We start from the raw sequence: 26,873 nt of genomic DNA, 5'->3' as shown, positions 1-26,873 counted from the left end.
ACCCTGACCCGACCATCCCCACTACACCCCCCGTACCTGGGGCCGCCTCCATGGCGGCGTTGCCGGTTTCCAGGCAACCGGCGCGCGAGGCGCGGAAGCGGGGCGGGAGCGGCGCGTGCGCGGGCGCGCGGGGGCTGGCACCTGCCGGCGGCCGTTACCCGCTGTGAGGGCCGGGGCCTTGGGGGGGGGCACACCGCAGCGCCGGCTCCGCCATAAGCCGGAGGGGTTGGTGGGGTTTTTTTGGCGTGAAAGCGGCAGAGGGAGCTGGGGTTGTTTGTCCTGGAGAAGAAGGAGGCGGAGGGGAGACCTTGCCGCTCTCTACAACTGCCTAAAAGGAGGGGTCGGTCGGTCTCCCCAGTAACAAGCGATAGGAGATGAGGAAACGGCCTCAAGTTGCGCCCGGGGAGGTTTGGGGTGGATATCAGGAAAAAATTCTTCACTAAAAGGGTTATCAAGCGTTGGAACGGGCTGCCCAGGGCAGTGGCGGAATGGCCATCCCTCGGAGGTGTCTGAAAGACGGGTAGAGGTGGTGCTGAGGGACGTGGTTTAGCGGTGGTGGAAGCGTTGGAACGGGCTGCCCAGGGCAGTGGCGGAATGGCCATCCCTCGGAGGTGTCTGAAAGACGGGTAGAGGTGGTGCTGAGGGACGTGGTTTAGCGGTGGTGGTGTCAGTGTTGGGCTGATGGTTGGACTCGATGATCTTTAAGGTCCCTTCCGAGCCGGACGATTCTATGATTCTTTGAGCCACCGTTGCCTTCTCGTCAGAACTCAGTGGGAAAACGAAATTAATTCCTTAAATTTTCTGCCCGCAAGACGAAGCGAGCACTCCCGGGCGCCGGCCGGGTACGGCGTGTTTCCTTCCCCGGACGGCCAGAGCTCAGGCGAAACCACCTAACCTCTGCCCGTACCCTCCCATACACCTGTGTGCCCATTTTATATGTGATTTTTTTTTCTAATTATTTTTTTTAGCAGTTTCTGAAGCCGGCGGCCGGCATTTTGTCTTTCGGCTGCAGGGAGGAGGAGGGAAGGGCGTACCTGCCGCCGGGCGGGCGGCGAGGGGCCGCGGAGGGAGGGGACAGGCAGCCCGGCCCCGGGACAGGTGCCACGGGAAGGGGAGGGCCTGTGGGCGCGGCGGGGTGGCCCGGCGCGGACGATCCCGGTCGGGCGGAGGAGGAGGAGGAGGCAGCGCCATGGCCCCGCGGGGGTGCTGCCGGTGGGCGCTGTTGCTGGCCTGCCTGCCGGCCGGTGAGTCGGACTGCTCGGCGGCGGTGGGGTCCCGGTCTCCCCTCCCTGCCCGGGGCCACACCGGAGTGGCACAGGGCGCCGAGGGCCCGGGAGGCGCCGTCGGGTTTCGCCCTGGGTTAGCGTGGGGGGGAGCGGCGGCGGCCCCGCGGCGAGGGGAAGGAGAGGCCCGGGCCGGGCGAGGGTTGTTCCCCCCCGTGGTGACCCTCCCCGCTCCCCGAGCTCGGGTGGAAAGCCATGCGGAGGGGAGTTTCGTTACCCTAAAGGTGCGGCTAACTGCTCTCCTAGGAGGAAGTGGCCGCCTGCTTCCTGGCAGGCTCCAGTTTCGGTCGTGCTTGGTTTGGACCTAAGCACAGGGAATGGCCACGGAGGGGTTCCCTCACAAGGGCCCACCCCTGCTAGCTCAGCAGCCCCAGACACTTGGGGGATGAGGTGTAGCTGCAGCCCTCCCGTACCTGCTAGATACATGGAGAACGGGAGCTCGCCTCCGTGTCCACAGGCCACCTTTCTGCCAAGCTTTGCAGGTTGCGTGACAGCTTCTGGCCTCCTGTAAGGAAATGCAGTGATCATTCCATGACTATGATTTTGCTTCTTGGATGCCCGGGTCTTTGCTGATGATGTAGCTTTAAATACCAAAGTACAGTTTTTCACAGGGAACCAGTAAAAGAAGAAAAAAAAAAAAAGGAGGTATGCTTGTTGATGAGGCTGCCCAGGGAGGGGGTGGAGTCCCCATCCCTGGCTGTGTTTAAGGGCCGTTTAGATGCAGTGCTGAGGGACATGGTGTAGGGGAGGACTTTGTAGAGTAGGGGAGATGGTTGGACTCGTTGGAACAGGCTGCCCAGGGAGGGGGTGGAGTCCCCATCCCTGGCTGTGTTTAAGGGCCGTTTAGATGCAGTGCTGAGGGACATGGTGTAGGGGAGGACTTTGTAGAGTAGGGGAGATGGTTGGACTCGATGATCCCAAGGGTCTCTTCCAACCTCAATGATTCTATGATTGTCTTGCTTGACAGCCATGTTCCTGCATGATGTTCTAGCTAAAACTTGGCTTCACTGGCTCTGAAGGTTCATGTCTTCAATGCAAAGCCATAGGCCTGTGTCCAGATTTGTTCTTTCCAAGCAGGATAAGAAGGATAGCAGCATGCAGTGGAGTAATGCAGTCCAAATTTAGGAACCAGCCTTAATTTCAGTTTTCTTGGAGGACATTAGTATGAAACATCAGATATGCAGAAACATTTGACTGTCATCCAGTGGGAACAGTAGTTTTTTAACCTCCTTAGAAAATAAGGAACTTATCTCTCAACTGTTGATTCTTTTGCAGAATAGAGGTAATGAAAAAGGATCCCTTTCATAAAGAGCTTTGATTTCTCTAACTGAAAGCATGTAGTGATTTTGAGTATTTTATTCTTACCAGAGAGATGCTGCTGTAGGAAACTCATGGACAATCTGTTCTGTTTCCATGAGCCTTGACAGGTCAGAATTCATTTGATTGACAATGAGATCAAGGTTTTGCCCATCTTGGGAGACTGGATTTTGGGCTGTTTTCTTGTGATTTCCTGCAGTAAGAACTTGTAGTTCAGCTATTTTACAATGAAAGCTGAAACAAGATGTGTTGAAGTACGATGCTCTTAAATAAGAGCAACTGTTGCTATCTGTCACCAGTCTGGAACCTTGCTTTGCTACAGCATTGTTAAAACTAGAGGTCCTTGGTTTTGCTAGAGGTGCTGGTGTTTTGTTTTTTAAGTGCATGTGTGTATATTTTACTTTTGAGAAAAGCCTTGGATTCAGAGTTTAACCTGGTCCTTTCTGTGGTTTTGTGGTATTTTTAAAGCAAGTGAGTTTGCTGCCTGTGCTTTGAGTTGGCAGAGCAGGAGTCTGTTTCAAACCAGAAACTGGGCAAGTACGGCACTGACAATACCCTACTGGAGAATGACTTGTTGAGGCAGCATTGCACCTCTACAGCATGTTTTCCACCAGGTGGAAACAGGTGAGCTCATATTTGCCTGGAACATACTGTGGAGGTGCAGCCTAAGAGGACACTGAAAGAATGATGCTTGCAGTTGCGATCCAGATGTTACTACATAGTCCCTTGTTCCCTTGCAGTCATTATGATAACATGTTGCAGAGGGAAAGTCTTTGAATATGCAATAAAAATCAAGTGCTGGTTCATGGTGGCCCTTTCAGTTGGTAGCTTCCAAGCTTCCTCCCTTTCCTTCCCTCCTTTCCTGCTGTTGTGCTCCCCTGCTAAGAAGCAACGAGCATAGCACTGCAACTCCTGCCCTGTTCTCTGGGGTATATTCCAGACAGGGCATCCCACATTGCTCCACATTATTTGTATTGCTTTATCAAAGGCGACTGGTGATAACTTTGCTATTGTTAATGACAAGCACAACTTACTGTATTATCGAAGTTTAAATAAGATAGAGAAGTCTCTGGAGTGTGGCTAAAATAAAGCATAGCTTATGAGAAACTTTGTAAAACCTTGCTCAGTGGGTGCACCTTCTCGGATAGAAAATGCTGTCGAGGTTGTTACAGTTGAGTTCTAAACATACATAACAATAGCTTCATTAAAAAGGAAAAAAAAGAGTAATTGATACGTGGTGCTCTGAAGCGGCAATAAACAGATCAAGTTTAACTATGATGCTGCAGCCCAGAAGTTGTATTGTCTTAGTCCTGGTCACCACTAGGTAACATTCTGATGACTATCTTAACGAGGCCTCAATAAAATTAATTTGGTGCTTATACAATGGTGCTGCAGAACTTCTCTGCTAAGGATGGCAAGGCAAGGCAGTCCCGTCCTGTGTGCTTCTGGTCCAAATGAACTATCTCCCCCAGCTTGGAGGGACAGGTTTCCCCATGCAGAAAGAGAGCACCAAGTGATGTGCTATGTAATGGCTACTAATACTTGCTTTGGAGAAAAAAATTAGTTCCATAAGGCAGGCCAGTGCAGCTGGCTGAAGCTGCTTTCTGTCAGGGAAGGGTGAGGCTCGCATTCTAACCAAGATTTGTAACTCTGGCTGGCTTCACCAGAGGGTGAAGGTCCTGGTGAGGTCCATAGGTGCAGGTCCTGGACGAGGCTGAGGAAGAGGTACTTCAGTTGTTGGTCTGGTGCTGAGTGAAAGTTGTGATGCAGTGTCTGTTTCTGCTGGCTGACTGCCTTCTGTGATCTCATTTGCAGGTTGCCTCTCCCTGCTGGTGACGGTGCAGGATCCTGAACGTTATACCACCTTATTTGCCAGTGTCATCCTCAGGTGTGACTACAGCACCTCAGCACAGCTGCAAGACGTGGTTGTGACCTGGCGCTTCAAATCCTTCTGCAAGGACCCCATCTTTGACTACTACTCAGTCTGTAAGTGTCAGGCTTGTCCTCCGAGGAATCTCTCTTCAAATGGAAAGGATGGGGAAGGTAGACTAACTGGGGAATACAGGCTTTTGACCTCTTCCTGCCCACACACCAGGCCAGGTAGTAGTGTTTGTCTGCACTCCAAGAAAAGATAAGTCATGTCTGTGATTTTCTTTGCAGAATCAAGGCTTTATAATATGCTGTTGTAGCTATCCAAGCCAAAGCAGCTCATTGGTCCTCCTTGTTATCAACTCAGAAGGCAGAGAGGCTCAGTGATGTCAGACACCTGTCTATCTTGGCAGCCCCACCTTATGCTTCAGCATATTTGAAAGCAAGGGACCTGCAACAAGTGGACTTTATGATTATGATTTATGACTTTTTTGATTGGAGCTAAATACCTGTGACCAGGTGTTACTGATTTCAGAATCATGTTTAGAGGATAGTCTTTTTTCAGTGGTGCCCAGTGAAAGGACAAGAGATAACGGGCATGAACTTGAACATAAGAAGTTCCATCTAAACATGAGGAGGAACTTCTTTACTGTGAGGGTGGCAGAACACTGGAACAGGCTGCCCAGAGAGGTGGTGGAGTCTCCATCTCTGGAGACATTCAGAACCCGCCTGGACATGTTCCTGTGTAACCTGCTCTAGGTGGACCTGCTTTGGCAGGGGGGTTGGACTAGATGATCTCCAGAGGTTCCTTCCAACCCTGTATCATTCTGTGATTCTGTGAAACACATCCGTTCTGGAGGGCAGCAAGGATTTTAACTAATAACAGGTAATACTGGTGGCAGCATTTCATATGCAGACGTTTTGGTGTGTGCAGCCTTAATTCAGGAGTGTTTAAGATAGTTCTTAAGATGGTATACAAACAGCATCCTGGGCTGCATCAAACACAATATAACCAGCCAGTCAAAAGAGATCCCACTGTATTTAGCATTGTTGCAGCCTCACCTTCGATACTGTGTGCTGTCCTGGGCCCCACGATTTAAGAAGGATGTGAAGGTCTTTGAATGAATACAGAAGCTGATGACAGGGCTGCAAGAAATGTCCTGTGAGGAGCAGCTGGGGACTTTGGGTTTGTCTATTTTGGAGAAAAGCAGGCTGAAGGGTGATGTTACTAGTCTCTACAGCTTCCTGAGGAGGAGCAGTAGAAAGAGAGAAGCTGATCTCCCTGGTATCCAGTGATAGGACACATGGGAATGGTTTAAGGCTGCGCCAGGGGAGGTTTAGATGGGACATTAGGAAGCATTTCTTTACTAAGAAGATGGTAAAACACTGAAACAGGCTTCTAGAGAGGTGGTCAATGCCCCAAGCCTGTCAGTGTTTAAGAGGTATTTGGACAATGCCCTTAAATAACATGCTTTTATTTTTGGTCAGTCCTGAAGTGGTCAGGCAGTTGGACTAGATGATCACTGTGGGTCCCTTCCAACTCCTTCTCCTCTCTCTGCAACATATTTAAGCTGGCCAGCCTGAGCTTAACTGCACCCTTAAGATTGATTTCAGAATGGGGAGCCTGGATAGGCAGAATGGGGATACCTGTTTGGTGACTTGGTGCCCAAATTCCTTTATGCACTCTGGATGGGTTAGGGAGGCATGTTACCAAGTGCTCTACAGCCTAGTCCACAATAGGTGGGTCCCTGGTTCTGCTGATCCCAGCATAATGTGGGTGCTTTGAGCCCGGGCTCAGGCTAATAGCCCCCAACAGGGACAGAGAGCATGAAGATGACAGTGTTAGCTTAGTTAGATCTGCTCTTCATGATCCACTGTAGATACAGCAATGGAGGAACCTTTGACAAGTTTTGTGCTCTGCTCTCTTCATTGCAAGCCCTTTACAGACAGTGCTGACTGTCTGTATCAGTTGTCTCCCCAAATGTCAGCTCCCAAATGTGTAGAAAATAGTTTCTATTGTGAGTCTGTCATAAGAGTATTGGACAGAAATTGCCTCTAGCCCTCCATTAATTCTGCTGGGTCTCTCTACATGTAATCCTTAGCTGGAATCAGGTGATGGATTCTTTTCTGTATGAGCTCCACAACATAAAATGTGATACAGGAGGGAAATCCCTACAGTGGTTCATGTATGTCTGGAGATTTTGTTTGGTAAATTAACAGTACTCCTGGGAGTTTTGGGACTTCTTTTCTTTCCAGTTTATCTTCTTACTGCAAGCTGCCCTCCAGCCTACAACCATTAGCTTCTTAGTTGTCAGTGCAGGAGGCATCTCCTCTGCAGCCCTCTCAAAATCTCTGCCATTCCTGTGGCTCTACCTCTGTTTGAGTACTCCAAAGCAACTTGTTCTTGCTGGGTTGAAGCCATGCTTTGTATTACTAAGCCAAAGCAAATGCACACATGCATTCAAGAGTTTCTCTGCTGTTCAGAAGGGGATAGAAATTGGTCCTTTGAAATAACTTTTGGCATCTTACTTGATGATGTGTGTTTGTAGCATACCAGGCTTCTCTAGCTCTTGGCCAGGACCCATCTGACGACTGCAATGACAGCCAGCGAAAGGTACGCATTGTCATCCAGAAGTATGGGCAGAAGGAGCCTGTCCTGGGGATCGACTACCAGCAACGAAAGATCACCATTCAGAACCGTAAGTGACTTGACCTCCCAGGCAGGGAGTGAACTTGGTAATTGGAACAGGCTGCCCAGGGAGGGGGTGGAGTCCCCATCCCTGGCTGTGTTTAAGGGCCGTTTAGATGCAGTGCTGAGGGACATGGTGTAGGGGAGGACTTTGTAGAGTAGGGGAGATGGTTGGACTCGATGATCCCAAGGGTCTCTTCCAACCTCAATGATTCTATGATTGTCTTGCTTGACAGCCATGTTCCTGCATGATGTTCTAGCTAAAACTTGGCTTCACTGGCTCTGAAGGTTCATGTCTTCAATGCAAAGCCATAGGCCTGTGTCCAGATTTGTTCTTTCCAAGCAGGATAAGAAGGATAGCAGCATGCAGTGGAGTAATGCAGTCCAAATTTAGGAACCAGCCTTAATTTCAGTTTTCTTGGAGGACATTAGTATGAAACATCAGATATGCAGAAACATTTGACTGTCATCCAGTGGGAACAGTAGTTTTTTAACCTCCTTAGAAAATAAGGAACTTATCTCTCAACTGTTGATTCTTTTGCAGAATAGAGGTAATGAAAAAGGATCCCTTTCATAAAGAGCTTTGATTTCTCTAACTGAAAGCATGTAGTGATTTTGAGTATTTTATTCTTACCAGAGAGATGCTGCTGTAGGAAACTCATGGACAATCTGTTCTGTTTCCATGAGCCTTGACAGGTCAGAATTCATTTGATTGACAATGAGATCAAGGTTTTGCCCATCTTGGGAGACTGGATTTTGGGCTGTTTTCTTGTGATTTCCTGCAGTAAGAACTTGTAGTTCAGCTATTTTACAATGAAAGCTGAAACAAGATGTGTTGAAGTACGATGCTCTTAAATAAGAGCAACTGTTGCTATCTGTCACCAGTCTGGAACCTTGCTTTGCTACAGCATTGTTAAAACTAGAGGTCCTTGGTTTTGCTAGAGGTGCTGGTGTTTTGTTTTTTAAGTGCATGTGTGTATATTTTACTTTTGAGAAAAGCCTTGGATTCAGAGTTTAACCTGGTCCTTTCTGTGGTTTTGTGGTATTTTTAAAGCAAGTGAGTTTGCTGCCTGTGCTTTGAGTTGGCAGAGCAGGAGTCTGTTTCAAACCAGAAACTGGGCAAGTACGGCACTGACAATACCCTACTGGAGAATGACTTGTTGAGGCAGCATTGCACCTCTACAGCATGTTTTCCACCAGGTGGAAACAGGTGAGCTCATATTTGCCTGGAACATACTGTGGAGGTGCAGCCTAAGAGGACACTGAAAGAATGATGCTTGCAGTTGCGATCCAGATGTTACTACATAGTCCCTTGTTCCCTTGCAGTCATTATGATAACATGTTGCAGAGGGAAAGTCTTTGAATATGCAATAAAAATCAAGTGCTGGTTCATGGTGGCCCTTTCAGTTGGTAGCTTCCAAGCTTCCTCCCTTTCCTTCCCTCCTTTCCTGCTGTTGTGCTCCCCTGCTAAGAAGCAACGAGCATAGCACTGCAACTCCTGCCCTGTTCTCTGGGGTATATTCCAGACAGGGCATCCCACATTGCTCCACATTATTTGTATTGCTTTATCAAAGGCGACTGGTGATAACTTTGCTATTGTTAATGACAAGCACAACTTACTGTATTATCGAAGTTTAAATAAGATAGAGAAGTCTCTGGAGTGTGGCTAAAATAAAGCATAGCTTATGAGAAACTTTGTAAAACCTTGCTCAGTGGGTGCACCTTCTCGGATAGAAAATGCTGTCGAGGTTGTTACAGTTGAGTTCTAAACATACATAACAATAGCTTCATTAAAAAGGAAAAAAAAGAGTAATTGATACGTGGTGCTCTGAAGCGGCAATAAACAGATCAAGTTTAACTATGATGCTGCAGCCCAGAAGTTGTATTGTCTTAGTCCTGGTCACCACTAGGTAACATTCTGATGACTATCTTAACGAGGCCTCAATAAAATTAATTTGGTGCTTATACAATGGTGCTGCAGAACTTCTCTGCTAAGGATGGCAAGGCAAGGCAGTCCCGTCCTGTGTGCTTCTGGTCCAAATGAACTATCTCCCCCAGCTTGGAGGGACAGGTTTCCCCATGCAGAAAGAGAGCACCAAGTGATGTGCTATGTAATGGCTACTAATACTTGCTTTGGAGAAAAAAATTAGTTCCATAAGGCAGGCCAGTGCAGCTGGCTGAAGCTGCTTTCTGTCAGGGAAGGGTGAGGCTCGCATTCTAACCAAGATTTGTAACTCTGGCTGGCTTCACCAGAGGGTGAAGGTCCTGGTGAGGTCCATAGGTGCAGGTCCTGGACGAGGCTGAGGAAGAGGTACTTCAGTTGTTGGTCTGGTGCTGAGTGAAAGTTGTGATGCAGTGTCTGTTTCTGCTGGCTGACTGCCTTCTGTGATCTCATTTGCAGGTTGCCTCTCCCTGCTGGTGACGGTGCAGGATCCTGAACGTTATACCACCTTATTTGCCAGTGTCATCCTCAGGTGTGACTACAGCACCTCAGCACAGCTGCAAGACGTGGTTGTGACCTGGCGCTTCAAATCCTTCTGCAAGGACCCCATCTTTGACTACTACTCAGTCTGTAAGTGTCAGGCTTGTCCTCCGAGGAATCTCTCTTCAAATGGAAAGGATGGGGAAGGTAGACTAACTGGGGAATACAGGCTTTTGACCTCTTCCTGCCCACACACCAGGCCAGGTAGTAGTGTTTGTCTGCACTCCAAGAAAAGATAAGTCATGTCTGTGATTTTCTTTGCAGAATCAAGGCTTTATAATATGCTGTTGTAGCTATCCAAGCCAAAGCAGCTCATTGGTCCTCCTTGTTATCAACTCAGAAGGCAGAGAGGCTCAGTGATGTCAGACACCTGTCTATCTTGGCAGCCCCACCTTATGCTTCAGCATATTTGAAAGCAAGGGACCTGCAACAAGTGGACTTTATGATTATGATTTATGACTTTTTTGATTGGAGCTAAATACCTGTGACCAGGTGTTACTGATTTCAGAATCATGTTTAGAGGATAGTCTTTTTTCAGTGGTGCCCAGTGAAAGGACAAGAGATAACGGGCATGAACTTGAACATAAGAAGTTCCATCTAAACATGAGGAGGAACTTCTTTACTGTGAGGGTGGCAGAACACTGGAACAGGCTGCCCAGAGAGGTGGTGGAGTCTCCATCTCTGGAGACATTCAGAACCCGCCTGGACATGTTCCTGTGTAACCTGCTCTAGGTGGACCTGCTTTGGCAGGGGGGTTGGACTAGATGATCTCCAGAGGTTCCTTCCAACCCTGTATCATTCTGTGATTCTGTGAAACACATCCGTTCTGGAGGGCAGCAAGGATTTTAACTAATAACAGGTAATACTGGTGGCAGCATTTCATATGCAGACGTTTTGGTGTGTGCAGCCTTAATTCAGGAGTGTTTAAGATAGTTCTTAAGATGGTATACAAACAGCATCCTGGGCTGCATCAAACACAATATAACCAGCCAGTCAAAAGAGATCCCACTGTATTTAGCATTGTTGCAGCCTCACCTTCGATACTGTGTGCTGTCCTGGGCCCCACGATTTAAGAAGGATGTGAAGGTCTTTGAATGAATACAGAAGCTGATGACAGGGCTGCAAGAAATGTCCTGTGAGGAGCAGCTGGGGACTTTGGGTTTGTCTATTTTGGAGAAAAGCAGGCTGAAGGGTGATGTTACTAGTCTCTACAGCTTCCTGAGGAGGAGCAGTAGAAAGAGAGAAGCTGATCTCCCTGGTATCCAGTGATAGGACACATGGGAATGGTTTAAGGCTGCGCCAGGGGAGGTTTAGATGGGACATTAGGAAGCATTTCTTTACTAAGAAGATGGGTATCCAGTGATAGGACACATGGGAATGGTTTAAGGCTGCGCCAGGGGAGGTTTAGATGGGACATTAGGAAGCATTTCTTTACTAAGAAGATGGTAAAACACTGAAACAGGCTTCTAGAGAGGTGGTCAATGCCCCAAGCCTGTCAGTGTTTAAGAGGTATTTGGACAATGCCCTTAAATAACATGCTTTTATTTTTGGTCAGTCCTGAAGTGGTCAGGCAGTTGGACTAGATGATCACTGTGGGTCCCTTCCAACTCCTTCTCCTCTCTCTGCAACATATTTAAGCTGGCCAGCCTGAGCTTAACTGCACCCTTAAGATTGATTTCAGAATGGGGAGCCTGGATAGGCAGAATGGGGATACCTGTTTGGTGACTTGGTGCCCAAATTCCTTTATGCACTCTGGATGGGTTAGGGAGGCATGTTACCAAGTGCTCTACAGCCTAGTCCACAATAGGTGGGTCCCTGGTTCTGCTGATCCCAGCATAATGTGGGTGCTTTGAGCCCGGGCTCAGGCTAATAGCCCCCAACAGGGACAGAGAGCATGAAGATGACAGTGTTAGCTTAGTTAGATCTGCTCTTCATGATCCACTGTAGATACAGCAATGGAGGAACCTTTGACAAGTTTTGTGCTCTGCTCTCTTCATTGCAAGCCCTTTACAGACAGTGCTGACTGTCTGTATCAGTTGTCTCCCCAAATGTCAGCTCCCAAATGTGTAGAAAATAGTTTCTATTGTGAGTCTGTCATAAGAGTATTGGACAGAAATTGCCTCTAGCCCTCCATTAATTCTGCTGGGTCTCTCTACATGTAATCCTTAGCTGGAATCAGGTGATGGATTCTTTTCTGTATGAGCTCCACAACATAAAATGTGATACAGGAGGGAAATCCCTACAGTGGTTCATGTATGTCTGGAGATTTTGTTTGGTAAATTAACATACTTTTGTTTTAGTTCCAGTACTCCTGGGAGTTTTGGGACTTCTTTTCTTTCCAGTTTATCTTCTTACTGCAAGCTGCCCTCCAGCCTACAACCATTAGCTTCTTAGTTGTCAGTGCAGGAGGCATCTCCTCTGCAGCCCTCTCAAAATCTCTGCCATTCCTGTGGCTCTACCTCTGTTTGAGTACTCCAAAGCAACTTGTTCTTGCTGGGTTGAAGCCATGCTTTGTATTACTAAACCAAAGCAAATGCACACATGCATTCAAGAGTTTCTCTGCTGTTCAGAAGGGGATAGAAATTGGTCCTTTGAAATAACTTTTGGCATCTTATTTGATGATGTGTGTTTGTAGCATACCAGGCTGCTCTAGCTCTTGGCCAGGACCCATCTGACGACTGCAATGACAGCCAGCGAAAGGTACGCATTGTCATCCAGAAGTATGGGCAGAAGGAGCCTGTCCTGGGGATCGACTACCAGCAACGAAAGATCACCATTCAGAACCGTAAGTGACTTGACCTCCCAGGCAGGGAGTGAACTTGGTAACTGTCTGAAATCTGGGCCTGCCAAGTGAAGAGAAGCATAAACACAGCTAATGTCATCTGTAGCATATTCTGTGAGATAGCAATGAAATATGAGTTGTGAATGGCCCTGTCTCCATCTGGCCTGAGGGTGTTGGAGGCACTACAAGCTAAGGATGAGCTGAGGATGCCTGAGCATTTTCCTGAAGAATGCAAAAGTAAGCTGAGGACTCCAGAGACTAGGAAACAGTTCTTTCTTTGAAGAAGTACTGCAAGTTGTCCATGTCCCTTATATGCTCCCTGATGGCTCTGAAGCAATAGCTGTTGTTACTGCCAGAAGAGTTATTGGGATGGCTGTCTAACCAGGGACAGTGATCTGTGTTCCAAAACTAGTAGGGCTGGCAGCCGTGGGTATCTGTTAACACCCATCACCCAGCAGCATGCTGGTTATTTCTCTCCACACAGAACTAGTCCCGCTTCTAAGAAGTGTTGCCTTCCAGCAACACAAACTAAAAAGGAACTGGCAGTTGATGCTGTTTTACAGGAGTTCTCAATGGACTCAAGTGGGATTGTTTGAAGATGATTGCTATGCTTGGGAAGAGAGCAGATGCAGTAGCATATGTCACCTGCAGGCAAAGGGCCCTCTTAGAGTGGGGCCTGAAAGTAGTGTCTGTCAGTCCCAAATAACCTGCTGACTCTTACAGTACTCCTGGGAGTTTTGGGACTTCTTTTCTTTCCAGTTTATCTTCTTACTGCAAGCTGCCCTCCAGCCTACAACCATTAGCTTCTTAGTTGTCAGTGCAGGAGGCATCTCCTCTGCAGCCCTCTCAAAATCTCTGCCATTCCTGTGGCTCTACCTCTGTTTGAGTACTCCAAAGCAACTTGTTCTTGCTGGGTTGAAGCCATGCTTTGTATTACTAAGCCAAAGCAAATGCACACATGCATTCAAGAGTTTCTCTGCTGTTCAGAAGGGGATAGAAATTGGTCCTTTGAAATAACTTTTGGCATCTTATTTGATGATGTGTGTTTGTAGCATACCAGGCTGCTCTAGCTCTTGGCCAGGACCCATCTGACGACTGCAATGACAGCCAGCGAAAGGTACGCATTGTCATCCAGAAGTATGGGCAGAAGGAGCCTGTCCTGGGGATCGACTACCAGCAACGAAAGATCACCATTCAGAACCGTAAGTGACTTGACCTCCCAGGCAGGGAGTGAACTTGGTAACTGTCTGAAATCTGGGCCTGCCAAGTGAAGAGAAGCATAAACACAGCTAATGTCATCTGTAGCATATTCTGTGAGATAGCAATGAAATATGAGTTGTGAATGGCCCTGTCTCCATCTGGCCTGAGGGTGTTGGAGGCACTACAAGCTAAGGATGAGCTGAGGATGCCTGAGCATTTTCCTGAAGAATGCAAAAGTAAGCTGAGGACTCCAGAGACTAGGAAACAGTTCTTTCTTTGAAGAAGTACTGCAAGTTGTCCATGTCCCTTATATGCTCCCTGATGGCTCTGAAGCAATAGCTGTTGTTACTGCCAGAAGAGTTATTGGGATGGCTGTCTAACCAGGGACAGTGATCTGTGTTCCAAAACTAGTAGGGCTGGCAGCCGTGGGTATCTGTTAACACCCATCACCCAGCAGCATGCTGGTTATTTCTCTCCACACAGAACTAGTCCCGCTTCTAAGAAGTGTTGCCTTCCAGCAACACAAACTAAAAAGGAACTGGCAGTTGATGCTGTTTTACAGGAGTTCTCAATGGACTCAAGTGGGATTGTTTGAAGATGATTGCTATGCTTGGGAAGAGAGCAGATGCAGTAGCATATGTCACCTGCAGGCAAAGGGCCCTCTTAGAGTGGGGCCTGAAAGTAGTGTCTGTCAGTCCCAAATAACCTGCTGACTCTTTCCCTCAGGGGCAGACCTTGTCATCAGTGAGGTCATGTGGTGGGACCATGGTGTGTACTACTGCACTGTGGAAGCACCAGGAGATACCTCAGGTGATGCTGACAAAGAAGTTAAGCTGATTGTGCTCCGTAAGTTGCCTGGGTGGCAGATATCTCCTCCTGTTCTATTTCTCCCCACCCCAAATGTCTCCAGCAGTGGAGAGGTGCTCAGTAACTTACTATGCCCAGATACATCAGGATTCTCTTTCTCCATGTTTCCTGTAGACTGGCTCACAGTACTCCTCATCGTTCTCGGTGGCCTCCTTCTCCTTCTGCTGATTGGAATATGCTGGTGCCAGTGCTGCCCCCAGTATTGCTGCTGCCACATCCCATGTGTCTGCTGCCCAACCCGGTGCTGCTGTAACGAGGAAGGTGAGGTTCAAATAAATGTGCATCCATTCATGGCTTCTGTCAAGACAGAAGCTTAACTCGGAGCTTGATGAACTCCACTTTCTCCCTCCAGTTCAGCATCCGTATAGACTGTGACATTTTTTTGGCCAATGCAACTTCCATGACTGGTTTATTTGAGTTTAGAGGGGAGGAGCTAGGATAAGTGTAGCCCATCTTGCTCCTCTGTGTCCTACTTTCAGAAGTTCTTCCCCACTCACACCTTGCTACCAATGTCTCTCATCCAGGGCAAGATCGCTTCCTTTGTATGAGTAGCTCGGGACTTTTCTTTCCTGTTTTGTGGTTCGTATGCCTGTGCATGTGAGGAAGGCAAGTGAATGCCTTGGTGCTACTGAGGTACTCTGAGAAGTAATTATGTAAAAATTGGAATTTTCTATATTCATGTTATTTTCAGGGCTGCTCCTTCTACAAGAAAAAGTTTGTTTGTTTTATTTTGGGGAAGGAAGGGAGGAGAAAGAAAGGAGAAAGATGGTCTGTCAACCCTGCAAATGCATTCTGAGGTTTTGAGGGTCAAGAGGAACTTTGTTGTGCATAGTTTTTAGCAGTAATAAAGATTCTGCAGCCAGACTCTGTTCTCCTAATAAGGCCAGCTTTTGATTTTTGGCTACTAAAGTCATATGACCTCTGTATTCCTGTGACTGAAACTTAGTAGCGACACAAGGTGAAATAGGTCTCTTGCAGTTTACACAATCTGAGAGGAACAAAAAGCAACAAATACATTTATATATAAAACACTGAAATCACAAGATTCTTACTCAGATGCTACATGGAGAGGATTTATGAACAAAGAGATGTGTTTCTGGTTTCCTTTTACCTGAAAAAGAGCTTTTTGGTATACCTTGGGTGTTAGTAAGCTGTGAGATTTTTAGATTTAAGCTTAATTTGCTTAGCCCTTGCAAAGAGCAAACACAGCATCCTTCTCATTTGCTAAAAGCAAAACAGACCAAAACACTTTCTGGGATCTTTACAAGCTGTTGAGTAAAATGCATGGTATTGAGGAAGCTATAGAAACTTGGCAGAAAAATCAGTTTCCATGAAGGGAGAGAGAGGTGATGGAGATGAAAGACTCACACCTCCAGGCTTCCTAGTTCTTGTCAAAAAGGGGATTCAGGATATGTGTGAGTTCTTTCTTGTTTTTCTGTGCTGTAGAGATGATACACACTCTAGACTGCTGCTTTAGTCTTCTGTGCCTCCTGTTGAGGATGGGTAGGAGAGATACTTGCAGGGTTCCCAAAACCTCTCCCGGCTCATAACAGAAGATACAGACAAGTCCAGCCTCCTTGACTGCCTGCTGGACTCTGTGGCTGTAATTTCCATCCCAGCTGCCTGCCCTCTTTATCCCCTTGGCAAAGGACCCTTGCCACCCCTCCTCTAGCACACCTTTCTCTTCACTTCATCCTGCCTCTGACTTGCTTTCTTGCACTCCAAGAAATGAACTGGAGGCCTTAAAACCCCCAAGAAGATAGACACAGGGGGTATCTTAAAAAACAATCCCGAGGAATAACACTTCTACACAGCTGGAGAGAAGGCAGAAATCCTTAACTAAGTCTTTATGAATTACAGTGCAAGCTGAGTTTGGGTGATTTCCTCCCAATTATTGGCCACTAGAGGGTAGCCTAGATCTGCTGAACAGTTACAGATGCCACTGAGGCAAGGTAATTCTGGGTGTTTTAAGTCACGTCATTGACTAACATGATTTTGAACCTAGTAATAAAAGAAGTGCATTGTTTGAGTTATTCAGAATTGGTGTACAGAAATATTAAACGTGCCCCAGGAGCAAGCCAATTACATTCCCCATGGAAACCTCTGAGAAAAGCCCACCAGGGTAAATAGACGTATGACCTCCTTCTGTTCTTATTCGTTCCTTTTCTACTGTGGACTTCTTCCAGTAATGAATTGGTACAAAATAGGATATACTTGCACCTGGGTCTGACTAGGTTGGAAAATATTTTACTTTTTTTTATAATTGGATAATTGGCCCAGCATCTGTAAGGTCTGTCAAAGGTGAAGAACAACCTTTTTCAGTAAGTGGAGGGAACAACATGACATTCTGCCAATGTTTTATAGCAGGTATGAGTTATGGAATTAGGGTAAATCTGACCTTCCTCAGATAAATATGTTCACTTTAAAAACAGAAATAATTTTACTTCCATTTTGCAGGTGGGGGAACCAGACTATATATCAGTTTCAAGTATCTGGGGAAGGAAGAGAAGATGAAGGTAGTGAAGGAAGTCCACGGGTAATTCTGCATTTGTTCAGCTGTAGGGAGAGATCAGAGAATTACAGGGACAGGATGACTTTGGTCCTAGTGACTGCCTTCATACCCTATGGAGGAGAACCCTAAGTAGGTACACCCACAGCTACTGGGCCTTTCACTCCTTGGGCAAAACCCTAGGACATGCACTCAGCAGGTTCTAGGACATTCTCAAGGTGATAACTGGAGGAATGGAAGAGGAAGATATAAGGCCTTTCCCTTTTTTTATCCTTTTTCATTTTCCTTTTTCTCTCTTCCTTGATTGAGGAAGTTAGAAATGTAAACTGGAGGAAAATCCTTTGGGGAAAAAGAAAATAACAAAGCAAGTTTGGCATAAAATGCTTGAAAGCTTCTACCTCAGGCCACACAGTTTTGAAGAAAAATCAGAGTATTAGGATTAAAACCCCTGAAGTTTCTAGCTTTGTAGTTCACTCTGGTTGGAGCCAGGCTGGGGAGAGAGAGGGAGTTTGGACTGGAGAACGAAGTGGAGCTTTATGAACTGTGGGGAAAGTGAAGGATGTGTTGAGAGGCATGGTCAGTCCCTGTTTTGCTGCAAGTAGTACTCTATAAATGCAGTGAAACCACTAAAGGAGAACATGTTTAATAACTAGAGTGCTACCTGAAATGGAGAGCTTAGTCCCAAAGAGCTTTCAGTCTAAATGCTGCCTGCTGCAGATGAACCCAGGGGACAGAATTAATTGGAGCTTAGCTGTAGCCTGGTTTCTTAAAGAAGTGAAGCTTATGCAGTCAACCTGTCTGTCTATCCCCTGTCTCCTTCCCTCCAATAGCTTTTAATTTCATCAGTCAACTTCAGCCAGATTTATTTGAGTAAAAGTCTCAAAGGCAATTACATTCCTATCTGTCTTCTGAACTGTATAGCCAGGAATGTTCTGTTCATACCTGACCAGAGAAGAGGCTGCAGTAAAAGCCTGCCACTTCTGAAACTCCAGAGAAGCCACGTAAGATAAATTTTGCAAAGGCCCTGTTGCAGAAAATCTTCACGCCGTAGTGACAGACAAACCATGCAGAGTCAGGCTCTGTAAACTCTGGCTTCCAGAATTTACTTGCTTGTAAACTTAAGTTCTGATTGTCTGCGGGAGAAGGAGTAAGTTTCTGTAAGATGTTTTTAGCTATTCTTCAGAATGAAGCAGCAATAAGCAATGGTTTTGAAGACAGGGATGGTGAGTTTGTCTGAGTAGAGGAAATGAGATGGAAGTGCTGAAAAAAATAAAGGAGGGTTGGAGCCTGACCCCGTGAGTAGGGGTCTGCAGTGAGCAGTTGTGGGAAAACAGCGAGGGAGCAAAATTTCCACTGAGTTTGCTCTTTTGGCACACTGGACATTGTTGAGAATAGGAAACTTAGTTTGTTCATCATTTTGACCACACTGTCCTAAGGGATTTAAGTGTAGTAGTCATGCTGTGGTAAATTACAGAGAGACAACAAAAGTGGTTGAAAGACTAGAATGGGAGAAGCTGGACGGTGCACCTCTGAGTGCCCTATTTGTGGAACAGAGAGGAAATGATGGAGTATGGTGTGGAAAATATGATCTGGACAGAGCCTACAAAAAGGTAGCAAAAAAGGTCTCATTTAGCTGTAAATTAAAGCTAAAGGGGGAAAGGACCAATGATGAACTGAAAGAGTTTTAAGAGAGAAAACAGTGTGGCTGTCTGAAGCATTATTTCTTACCTTTCTGCAAGTGTACTCGTAATGACAGGGCAGGTAGAGCACTTGCATATGGTTACGTGCTGTGTACTTAGTCATAGTGCCATTTGCTCACAGTTGCTGGAACCGTACCCCGAATATCAAGCAGTAACCCTTTTCTTCTCTTTTTGATATCTTTTTGAAGCTGTACAACTTTGTATTGGAATTTCCTGTGCTGTATTTTACCTTTGTCATAGGGTGGAGAGAGCTTTTCATTCTGTGAATTTCCTGTATCTGACCACATCCAAAGGCTACAGTCCATCAAGCAAAATGGTACACGGTCTGCAAGCTGTGCTCTTTCTGGATTAGCTGCTGTAAGCTTCCTTCTTCTTTTACAGTACTGAAACGGCATCAGTTCATGAAGCAGGCTCAGGCACTTGCACCTTGGATGTCACCCAACATGTTCTACGGAGGTGCCGACAGGAACTCGCAACTTTCCTCTTACCAGCTGAACCCCCTACTGCAACAAGGTGAGACCATGGGCATCATTTCAGAGGGAAATCAGGATGAGAAACGGGTAACTTCTTAGAGCGGTTCCGCAGGTGAGGCTTTAGCCTCTCTACTACCAAAGAGAGAAATGTTACACCTGCAGTGTACTACAGACCTGCCTGGGTGGATAAATACAGCCTACTCCTCTTAAGTGTCTTGCCAGGCTCAGTGCTGGGTGAAGTAGTTTAATACTAACTAAGGTATATCTGTGCTACACCCCAGTGACTGCAGGGTAAATATAACCAGCTTATCTCACTTCATGTGGTAGAGGAGGGTGCTGTCTCTTTGTTCTGCTGTGCTGGTCACGGTCAACTCCTTATAGCCAAAACTGACATGACAAGTGAGGTGCAATTTGTTTGAGTTCTTATCAAATGCCTAGTCTTCAAATGATTAAGGGCAAACTGCCTTCTGTGCAATAGATCTACCCTGCATGCAGCAAAAAATGAAGGACGCTTTAGTGAACCAGGAAGAATTTTCCAGTTTTTCTGCCCCCAAATTGCTTGTATTAGTGGTATTTTTTGTAACTTTAATGGAGGAGGGAAAATAGAGTCTCTGAAGGCCTTGAGAAATAATTAATTAAATAACTTATGACTAATAATATTATTTAATTTCCCAAGGAAAATAGGAGCATTCAGAATAATGACTTCTCAAATAAATATAAGATACTTGTCATCTGAAATTAACCTTCCAGCACTATACGGAAGTCACGGATTTACTCTATGTCTGATGAGTCTTAACTGTTACTTGAAGAAATAGTTTGCAAACATCTTAAATGCTAGATTTGAGATGTTTGAGTATATACCTTTTTAGTTCACTAGTTAATTCTACAGTTACCATTTTTCCTAGCCAGGGCACCAGTTTTCCTTAGGAAGGTCTGGTGACAGCCACCATGATTTAAGACAGAATACACTGAGTCTTCTCAAGAAAATCCATGTGCATGTTGGCAGAAAGTGGGCAAGTAAGTTTCTCAGGCAGTTTCTTAGCCTGTGTTTTCACAGTCCTTAGATCTCCTGTGCTTGGGTAGAAGGCACCTCTAAGGTTATCTAGTCCTACCTCTTGCTCAAAGCAGGTCTGTCACCAACCTCAGTCACACTAGCTGTGGCTTTGTCCAGCTGAGTCTTGGAAACCTGCAAGGATGGAAAGATTCCATGACTTCTTTGCGTAACTGTTCCAGAGCTGGACCAGTCTTCTAGTGAAGTAACCACCATTTGCTACTTACACGTATACATACATATGTGTGCGTATGTGTATGTGTATATAAAATTTTCTTTTTTCTTTTGCAGTATTGGTCCATATTTCTTCCACTTCAGTGAGGTATCAGAGGAAGGACTATGAACTTTCTCTGATTTTTATTTTTTTTTAATACAATTTGGTATCAGTGCTGTAGGAAAAAAAATGCTCCTCTCTCTAAACACATATTTCCAGGTGTGCTGGATGACTTTGGTTTCTTACCTCTGTGCTGCCCAGAACAGCACAGGTCATGCTGCAACTTACTAGTTACTACTCTTTCCACCTTACCTTGTGTGGTCTGGATGTGCTGGCTGTAGTGCTTGAGACTCTGCAGGAGAAGAGAGGCTCAAAAGTGACTCAGCCAGGATCATTATGCAGAAGGGCCCTCTATTGTTTCTCCATGACTTCCTTCATTCTCCTGTGCTTTTATCCTTAGATGTGTCTCTGCAGAACAGTCTTCCACTGGTGCAGCCACAAGCTCAGCTTTTCCCTAACAAGGGTGTTTTGGACTATCTGGAGTCCGAAATCCAAAACCTGAACATGTCACAGCTCCGGCCACCCTCCCACCAGCGGCAGGCAGTGCAGCCCAGCTTGCTGTCCTCCCTGGGCTCTGAGATCATGCCACCTCCTCTCACTGATCACGTCTCCTCCATCCATGGGAGCAGCAACTCCTCACGGCCACAGAGAGCTGCCCACACCCCCAGACCCTGGGACTCTGCAGCAGAGGACAGGAGGGAAAACCGGAGGTTGCCCTTGCCTTCCAATGAGGATTCTCATTCCAGCTACAGTCGGGAGCCCTGGGACAGGCGGCGAGAGGACCATCCTCAGAGGCAGAGGACAGGTGGCTACAATGGCAGGCCGCAGCACTACAGGCGAGATGTGTCACCCCCACGTCAGGCTGAGAGGGGCAAGAGCAGCAGCAGCAGCAGCAGTTTCTATCCAGAGGAGGCCAAGGAGCGTTCCAGCCACCATCGTGGCTGGAGACCGGAGCCCACAGGGAGGCCAGAGTACCAGCACTACACCAGGAGGAGCAATAACTCCGGTCAGCGGCGCCACAGCTACTCTCCCCCTTCTCGTCGGGGGTCATGGAGTTCCTCAGAAGAGCAAGTCCGTCTCCCAGCAACAAACCGCAGGCGGCGACACCGGTCTCGGGAGTGGCCAGAAGATAAACCCCCCAGTTATCGCTCATTAGAAGTCATCCCAGGTCAGGAGAAGAAGCACAAAAACCACGCAGGGCCACGCTCGGTGAGTCAGCTGCCTTTTTGTTTTCCCAACTAAGGGAAGAGGTGGGTTTTGTGGAGCAAGAGTGAATGTTTGTTACTTTCTGCAGCCTGTTGTCTTTCAAACGATGGGGTGCCCTGTGCATCTTTGTCATTAAGAGGCTGCTGAGTTCCCTGCCTTCAGACAGGCGTTGCATGGCTATAGTGTGTTCAGGGGTAAAGTAAGCAATCAAATAAAGTAGGTCCCCATCACATCCCCCACCAGGTGACATGTTATACCCTCTCACTCCTGTCCCCACCTAGAGGTATCTGGGGCTCTTATGTATGTGTTGGTGTTAGAATAGCTGTTCTGGCACTGCCTGGGGAGAAACCACTTCCAGAGTAGGTAGTGGTACTGAGCATCCCCCTGCAACCCTCTCTGGTGTTGATTTACTTCTGATTTCTTTTAACATGTGCATGGTTCTCCTATTCTTGATCTCCAACATTTAATTTTATAGTGTCTTGGTGATATTTTTAAGATGTTTCATATGGGAAAGCATCCAGGTAATCCAGATGCCTAAAGCTATGTGAAATAAGCTTTAAGATCATGGGTGGCTACAGTAGTGAGAAATGTGTGATCCTCCAGGTGAAAGAGGATGACTTGCTTTTTAGGACTCCTGAGAACTGAACATGCATTATAAGGGCAGTGAACAGCTATTGTTCACAGCTCATCTTATTGGTTTACACTGGGACTAGATTTCAGGTAGCAACCTAAGTATGACCTAACCGTTAAATTCAATTGCTAGTCTCCAGGTTAGACAGTGTATTTCCCCTTAAAGAATGAAGGTTTTTTTAGAATGACAAAGAAGTTAAGTGTCCCTTATTACATATATGCGGTATTTTACCAGGTGGGAGTCTTCTCAAAGGGCTGTATTTTGCACATTACCATTTTCCCTTATGAGTTTTGGAATGAAGTGCAGTTCTAGTCTCAGCTGGGATGTGTGTATGTATGAATGGTTTTGTTATGGTGCTCAGAGCAGGTAGAAAGACATAGGATTTCCATTCATCCTTTCTTGTTCCTGAATCTTTTATTTTCTCTTGCAGGACAGAGGAAGTTCCCACAGTGGAAGAAGCATAGTCATTTAATGCCACTACTGAAAGAACTAAGATTCCCACCGGACTCCTATTAGCTTTTCTACTATGTATGTTGGGATGGCTGCTTTTGATTGAACCGACAACCAGCAAAAAAACAGATGAAGCTGCTTCCCTTTAGACTTGTAACTCTGAAGAATCTATGTCTAGTGGCCATGAAAGCAATACATAACTCCTTTTTATTCTTGTGGTCTGTTGAAGACATTCAACAGAAACAGCAGATTTTTTTTTTTAGTAAATGATGTATTCCTAGTCTTTAAAGAGAGATACCAGTTGTCTTTGTTAGTTGCCCTGGCACTGCAAGGAGCCCAGTCCATAGAATGCTGGTCCTTTGCACACCAGTTACTGAAGAATGGCTCCGATGATCACAGAGTTGTAAAGTCACAGAACAGTAGAATAATCTGGGTTGGAGGAGGCCTCTGTAGGTCACCTATTCCGGTCCCCTGGGAGCTTGGCATAGGGAGGCACAGCATCTCCTTTCTTAGGCCTTCTGTTGTGCTTCACAATGTGTAATGTTTGCTGCTTCTTCTTGGCTGCTCAGCATAGTTGGGCAGTTGCTTCCTTTTGTTCCCAGTAAGCCTCTCTCCCAAAGAGAGGGATCACAATGTTGGAAGGATATTTGACTGCCTTAATAAGAGCTCACTGGCACATCTGCAAATTGCCAGCTTATGTACCAGCTTATATACTGACTGAAACAAACTGCCCTACTTTAAGCTTAGACCTTAGTGCCTTAAAAGATACTTGTTCTAGCCTTTAACCCAGACTTGAATTTAGTTGTAAACTTAAAGGGCTAAATTTACCAAGGTTTGGCCATCCTTACAGAGACTGTACAAGGCATCACTACTCTCCCTTACACCATGGACCAGAATTTCTTTGAACTCTAGGAAGCGTGACTTTTGTGGATATATCTTTCTTAAGCCAGGTACTCTTTTCCGTAGATTTAATTTCTGCCTTTTCTCTCTGTGCCATGTATCACATACATGGGGTGGGATAAAGGGTTGTGAAGAAGTCACACAGTCACCGTTTTTACTTTTGTCCTTGATCTTTACCCTGACATTTATACCACTCCTGCATACGTGGTGCATCTGATCTGTAGCTAGATTGCAGGGTTTTCTCATCTTTTACCTTCCAATTAGAACACAGAATTTCTGTGTGCACTGAGACCACTTGTAAAGGAGAACAACTTGCCATTTCTCCTTGATGTGACTCATCCACTGTTTTCATTTAACATGTGGTGGAAAACAAGAGGTTCACTGGGTGCTGGCTTCTTCCACGGAAAACTGGCTTGCCAAAGGCACTTCTTGGATTCAAGAAACTCAAAGGAGCTTTTGGAGGACCATGTGAAGTATTTTGTAACCCAGAGGCACTAGAGATTGGCCAGTATCAATGACTGTGCTGCCTAGCTTATTTCCCAACCAGTGCCGCATGGGACACTTGCTACTGTTTGTTTTTTAATGTCCCAATTACTGATGTACTTATGCTTTCCCTTTGAAGACTGACTTGAAGAGACTTTCACTTTGCCCACTTCCTTTTTTTCTTTCCTTTGGACAATGATGGGAAGCATCACACTTGGAGCAAATACTCCTAGCTGGATATCCAATGCAGTTGCTGGTCAACCAAAGACTACTACAACAGAGTGCTCATTTTCCCACAGTTTCTTGGCTGACAGTGCTTACTTTTAATTCCTGTGTATGGAGATGAAGCAGGAGGACCCACTAGCTTCTCTGGTTGGCTTTGTTTCAGAACTAGAGGCCTACTTTTTGAAGACAGAGGGGCTGTTCACCACCAGTTGGTGGCTAGCACAAAACGAAGCTAGAAGAGCTAAAGAACCAACTTCAAAATTTTAATTCAAGAAAGGAAGGCTGTATTAAGCATAATCCTTGTCTGCATTAGACCCAGACTATGAATATGTGAACTGACCCATCTGAAATATCTGGGGATTACATCTGAAATATAGGGAATTAAGTATGTTCGCAGAATTTGCATAGCCAGCATCACTCTTGAATCTGGTTCTCAGTCACTGGCTGTGAATAATTTTTATTCTTATTTAATGACATGCTGAGGGTTTTATGCACCCCCTCTTATCTAGGATAGGCTAGTATGTTTTTAGTTAAGAGGAATTTATAGTGACTGCACTGATGAAAAATAATAGGGGGCTCCTTCTTCCAAAACTAGCACCCTGGTTTGACTTTAGCATTGTACCCTGGCAACATACCCAGGGCTCTGCAGATTCTCCCCGTGGAAGCTGAATTAGTGGCTTGGAATTTGACTCTCTCCTTATGCTTCCAGTAGGTCCATAAATCATGCAGGACAACTTCGTCTTCCTGTCATCTCAACCCAGCCCAAATGTTCAGGTTTCAGGGAAAGGCTACCCCTTTCTCCATCAAGACCAGAAGCTATTGAGACATCACTTGAGATCCTAAAACAAGTGAGACATCACTTGAGATCCCAAAAAAGTAGCATGGGAAAGAGTTCACTTACCTTCACATTCAAGTGTCTATAAGCCAACACATGTCCAGCAAGTTTGCCCATGAGCAAGAACCCCTTCGCACAATTCACACAAGAAAACCTAGATGGCTTTGTTTAACAGTAGCAGCTGTTGAAGCTTGCTGCTGTAGTATGAGCACAAGAAAACCTAGATGGCTTTGTTTAACAGTAGCAGCTGTTGAAGCTGTAGTATGAGCATACTAACTGCAAAGGTTGTGGTTATTTTATCTAAATCCTGTAAAGGAGCCCTTCATTTTTATTTGTTCCTCTAGTCCCCATGATTGAGCTAGGGTGACTAATTGTAGATTGTGTGAATTTGCACAATTTGTGCTGTGTGAAGTCTGAAGAGTTTTATCGTTATCATACTTGAGCTCCTATTCAGTCACTTTGTTCATATTTATAGAAACATTAAACAAAATTCTTCAGGGAAAATAGATTGTATCTCAGTCTTAATTCTGTAGCTTCTTAAATTGTGACAGAAGTAGATTAGGTTATCCAGCAGGGAGGCAGAAATGGTACCAGGTTTACTGGTCCACAGACCACTGTGGTTCATAAAACACCAGTTGGTGGGCTGTGAAATAATGACAAAGGAAATCTATATCCGCATGCTTTACAACTGCAAGCAGACAGAAAAGTGGGAAGGAAATAGGCTCTGCTTTGAATGCTTATTTCTCTTTTTAATTGGCCATAAATGAAAGCCGTTGTGACAGCACTGCACAATACTATGTGGACTCTTTTTTTCCAATAAGATTACAGGGTCTTTGACATTTCAAAAGGGAGAGACAATTGAGCAGCTCAAACACTGCACGCTGAAAGAAATAACAGTAGGAAGTAGCCTAGCCTTGTTCTTTCTAGGTTGTAATGTATTCATGCTTAATTTTTCAGCCATTCCAAAGAGCTAATGTTCGTACATCAGCTCATTTATGACGAAAAAAAGTTGCATATGTTTTACATTTGAGAGTTGCTCCTATTCTAGACTTTTGTTCTTCCTGCTATGCAGCTGAGGGAAGATCCCTTACCCCCAAGAATGAATTTTCTGTCTCACATAAAGTGCCTTGATAGCCACCAGAGTTACCCTAATTTAAAATAATAATGTCATGAGTAAGTAACCATGCCACATGGGGCAGATAAGGATGCCCGTGCTGCTCCTGCCAGCTGCTTTCCACCTCAGACCAGAGATTCATAGGAGAGATAAAAAAAACCATGTAATTTTTCTTTGATTAAGACAGGACTTGTAATATCTGACTTTCTTGCTTACTTGTAGAGCGCCCTGCCATTCTGGAATGGCCTTCCAGGAATGGAGGGCAAGGGCTGATTCTTGTGCAATCATTGATCTGGTCTTGGCAAGTGCCTGTTTGGCAGTAGAAAGTGCTGAAATGCCCAGTTTCTATCTCTGGGATTGTATTCACGATAGCACAAGCTAAAGTTAGGTTAACTTTGGCGGGGGGGAAGTTACCTTGTGTGATAAGGACCACAATGCAAAGCTCTTCAGCAGTACGTGTTACTACACGGGGTAGTTAAGTGCCCTCTGTGTTACTACCTCAAGCAGCCCATCAGTTTAAAACACCCACTTAA

At 45.8% G+C, this 26,873-nt stretch overlaps 1 protein-coding gene across 1 annotated transcript; it reads left to right on the top strand.

Moving 5' to 3' along the window:
• The first annotated feature begins 1,123 nt into the window (after positions 1 to 1,123).
• Positions 1,124 to 25,419, top strand: ILDR1 (immunoglobulin-like domain containing receptor 1). Its single transcript, XM_014957060.1, has 8 exons — positions 1,124 to 1,244; positions 4,416 to 4,586; positions 12,276 to 12,425; positions 14,349 to 14,468; positions 14,604 to 14,750; positions 19,080 to 19,211; positions 20,897 to 21,705; positions 22,764 to 25,419. The coding sequence occupies exons 1-8, from the start codon at positions 1,190 to 1,192 to the stop codon at positions 22,803 to 22,805; spliced, it is 1,626 nt and encodes a 541-aa protein (XP_014812546.1). The 5' UTR covers positions 1,124 to 1,189; the 3' UTR covers positions 22,806 to 25,419.
• Positions 25,420 to 26,873: the final 1,454 nt, after the last annotated feature.

Source organism: Calidris pugnax, unplaced genomic scaffold (genome assembly GCF_001431845.1).
Source record: "Calidris pugnax isolate Ruff unplaced genomic scaffold, ASM143184v1 scaffold225, whole genome shotgun sequence".
In the NCBI taxonomy this organism is placed as follows: Eukaryota; Metazoa; Chordata; class Aves; order Charadriiformes; family Scolopacidae; genus Calidris; species Calidris pugnax.
The sequence above is the reverse complement of the archived record's forward strand: the minus strand, read 5'-3'. Positions and strand labels throughout refer to the sequence as shown.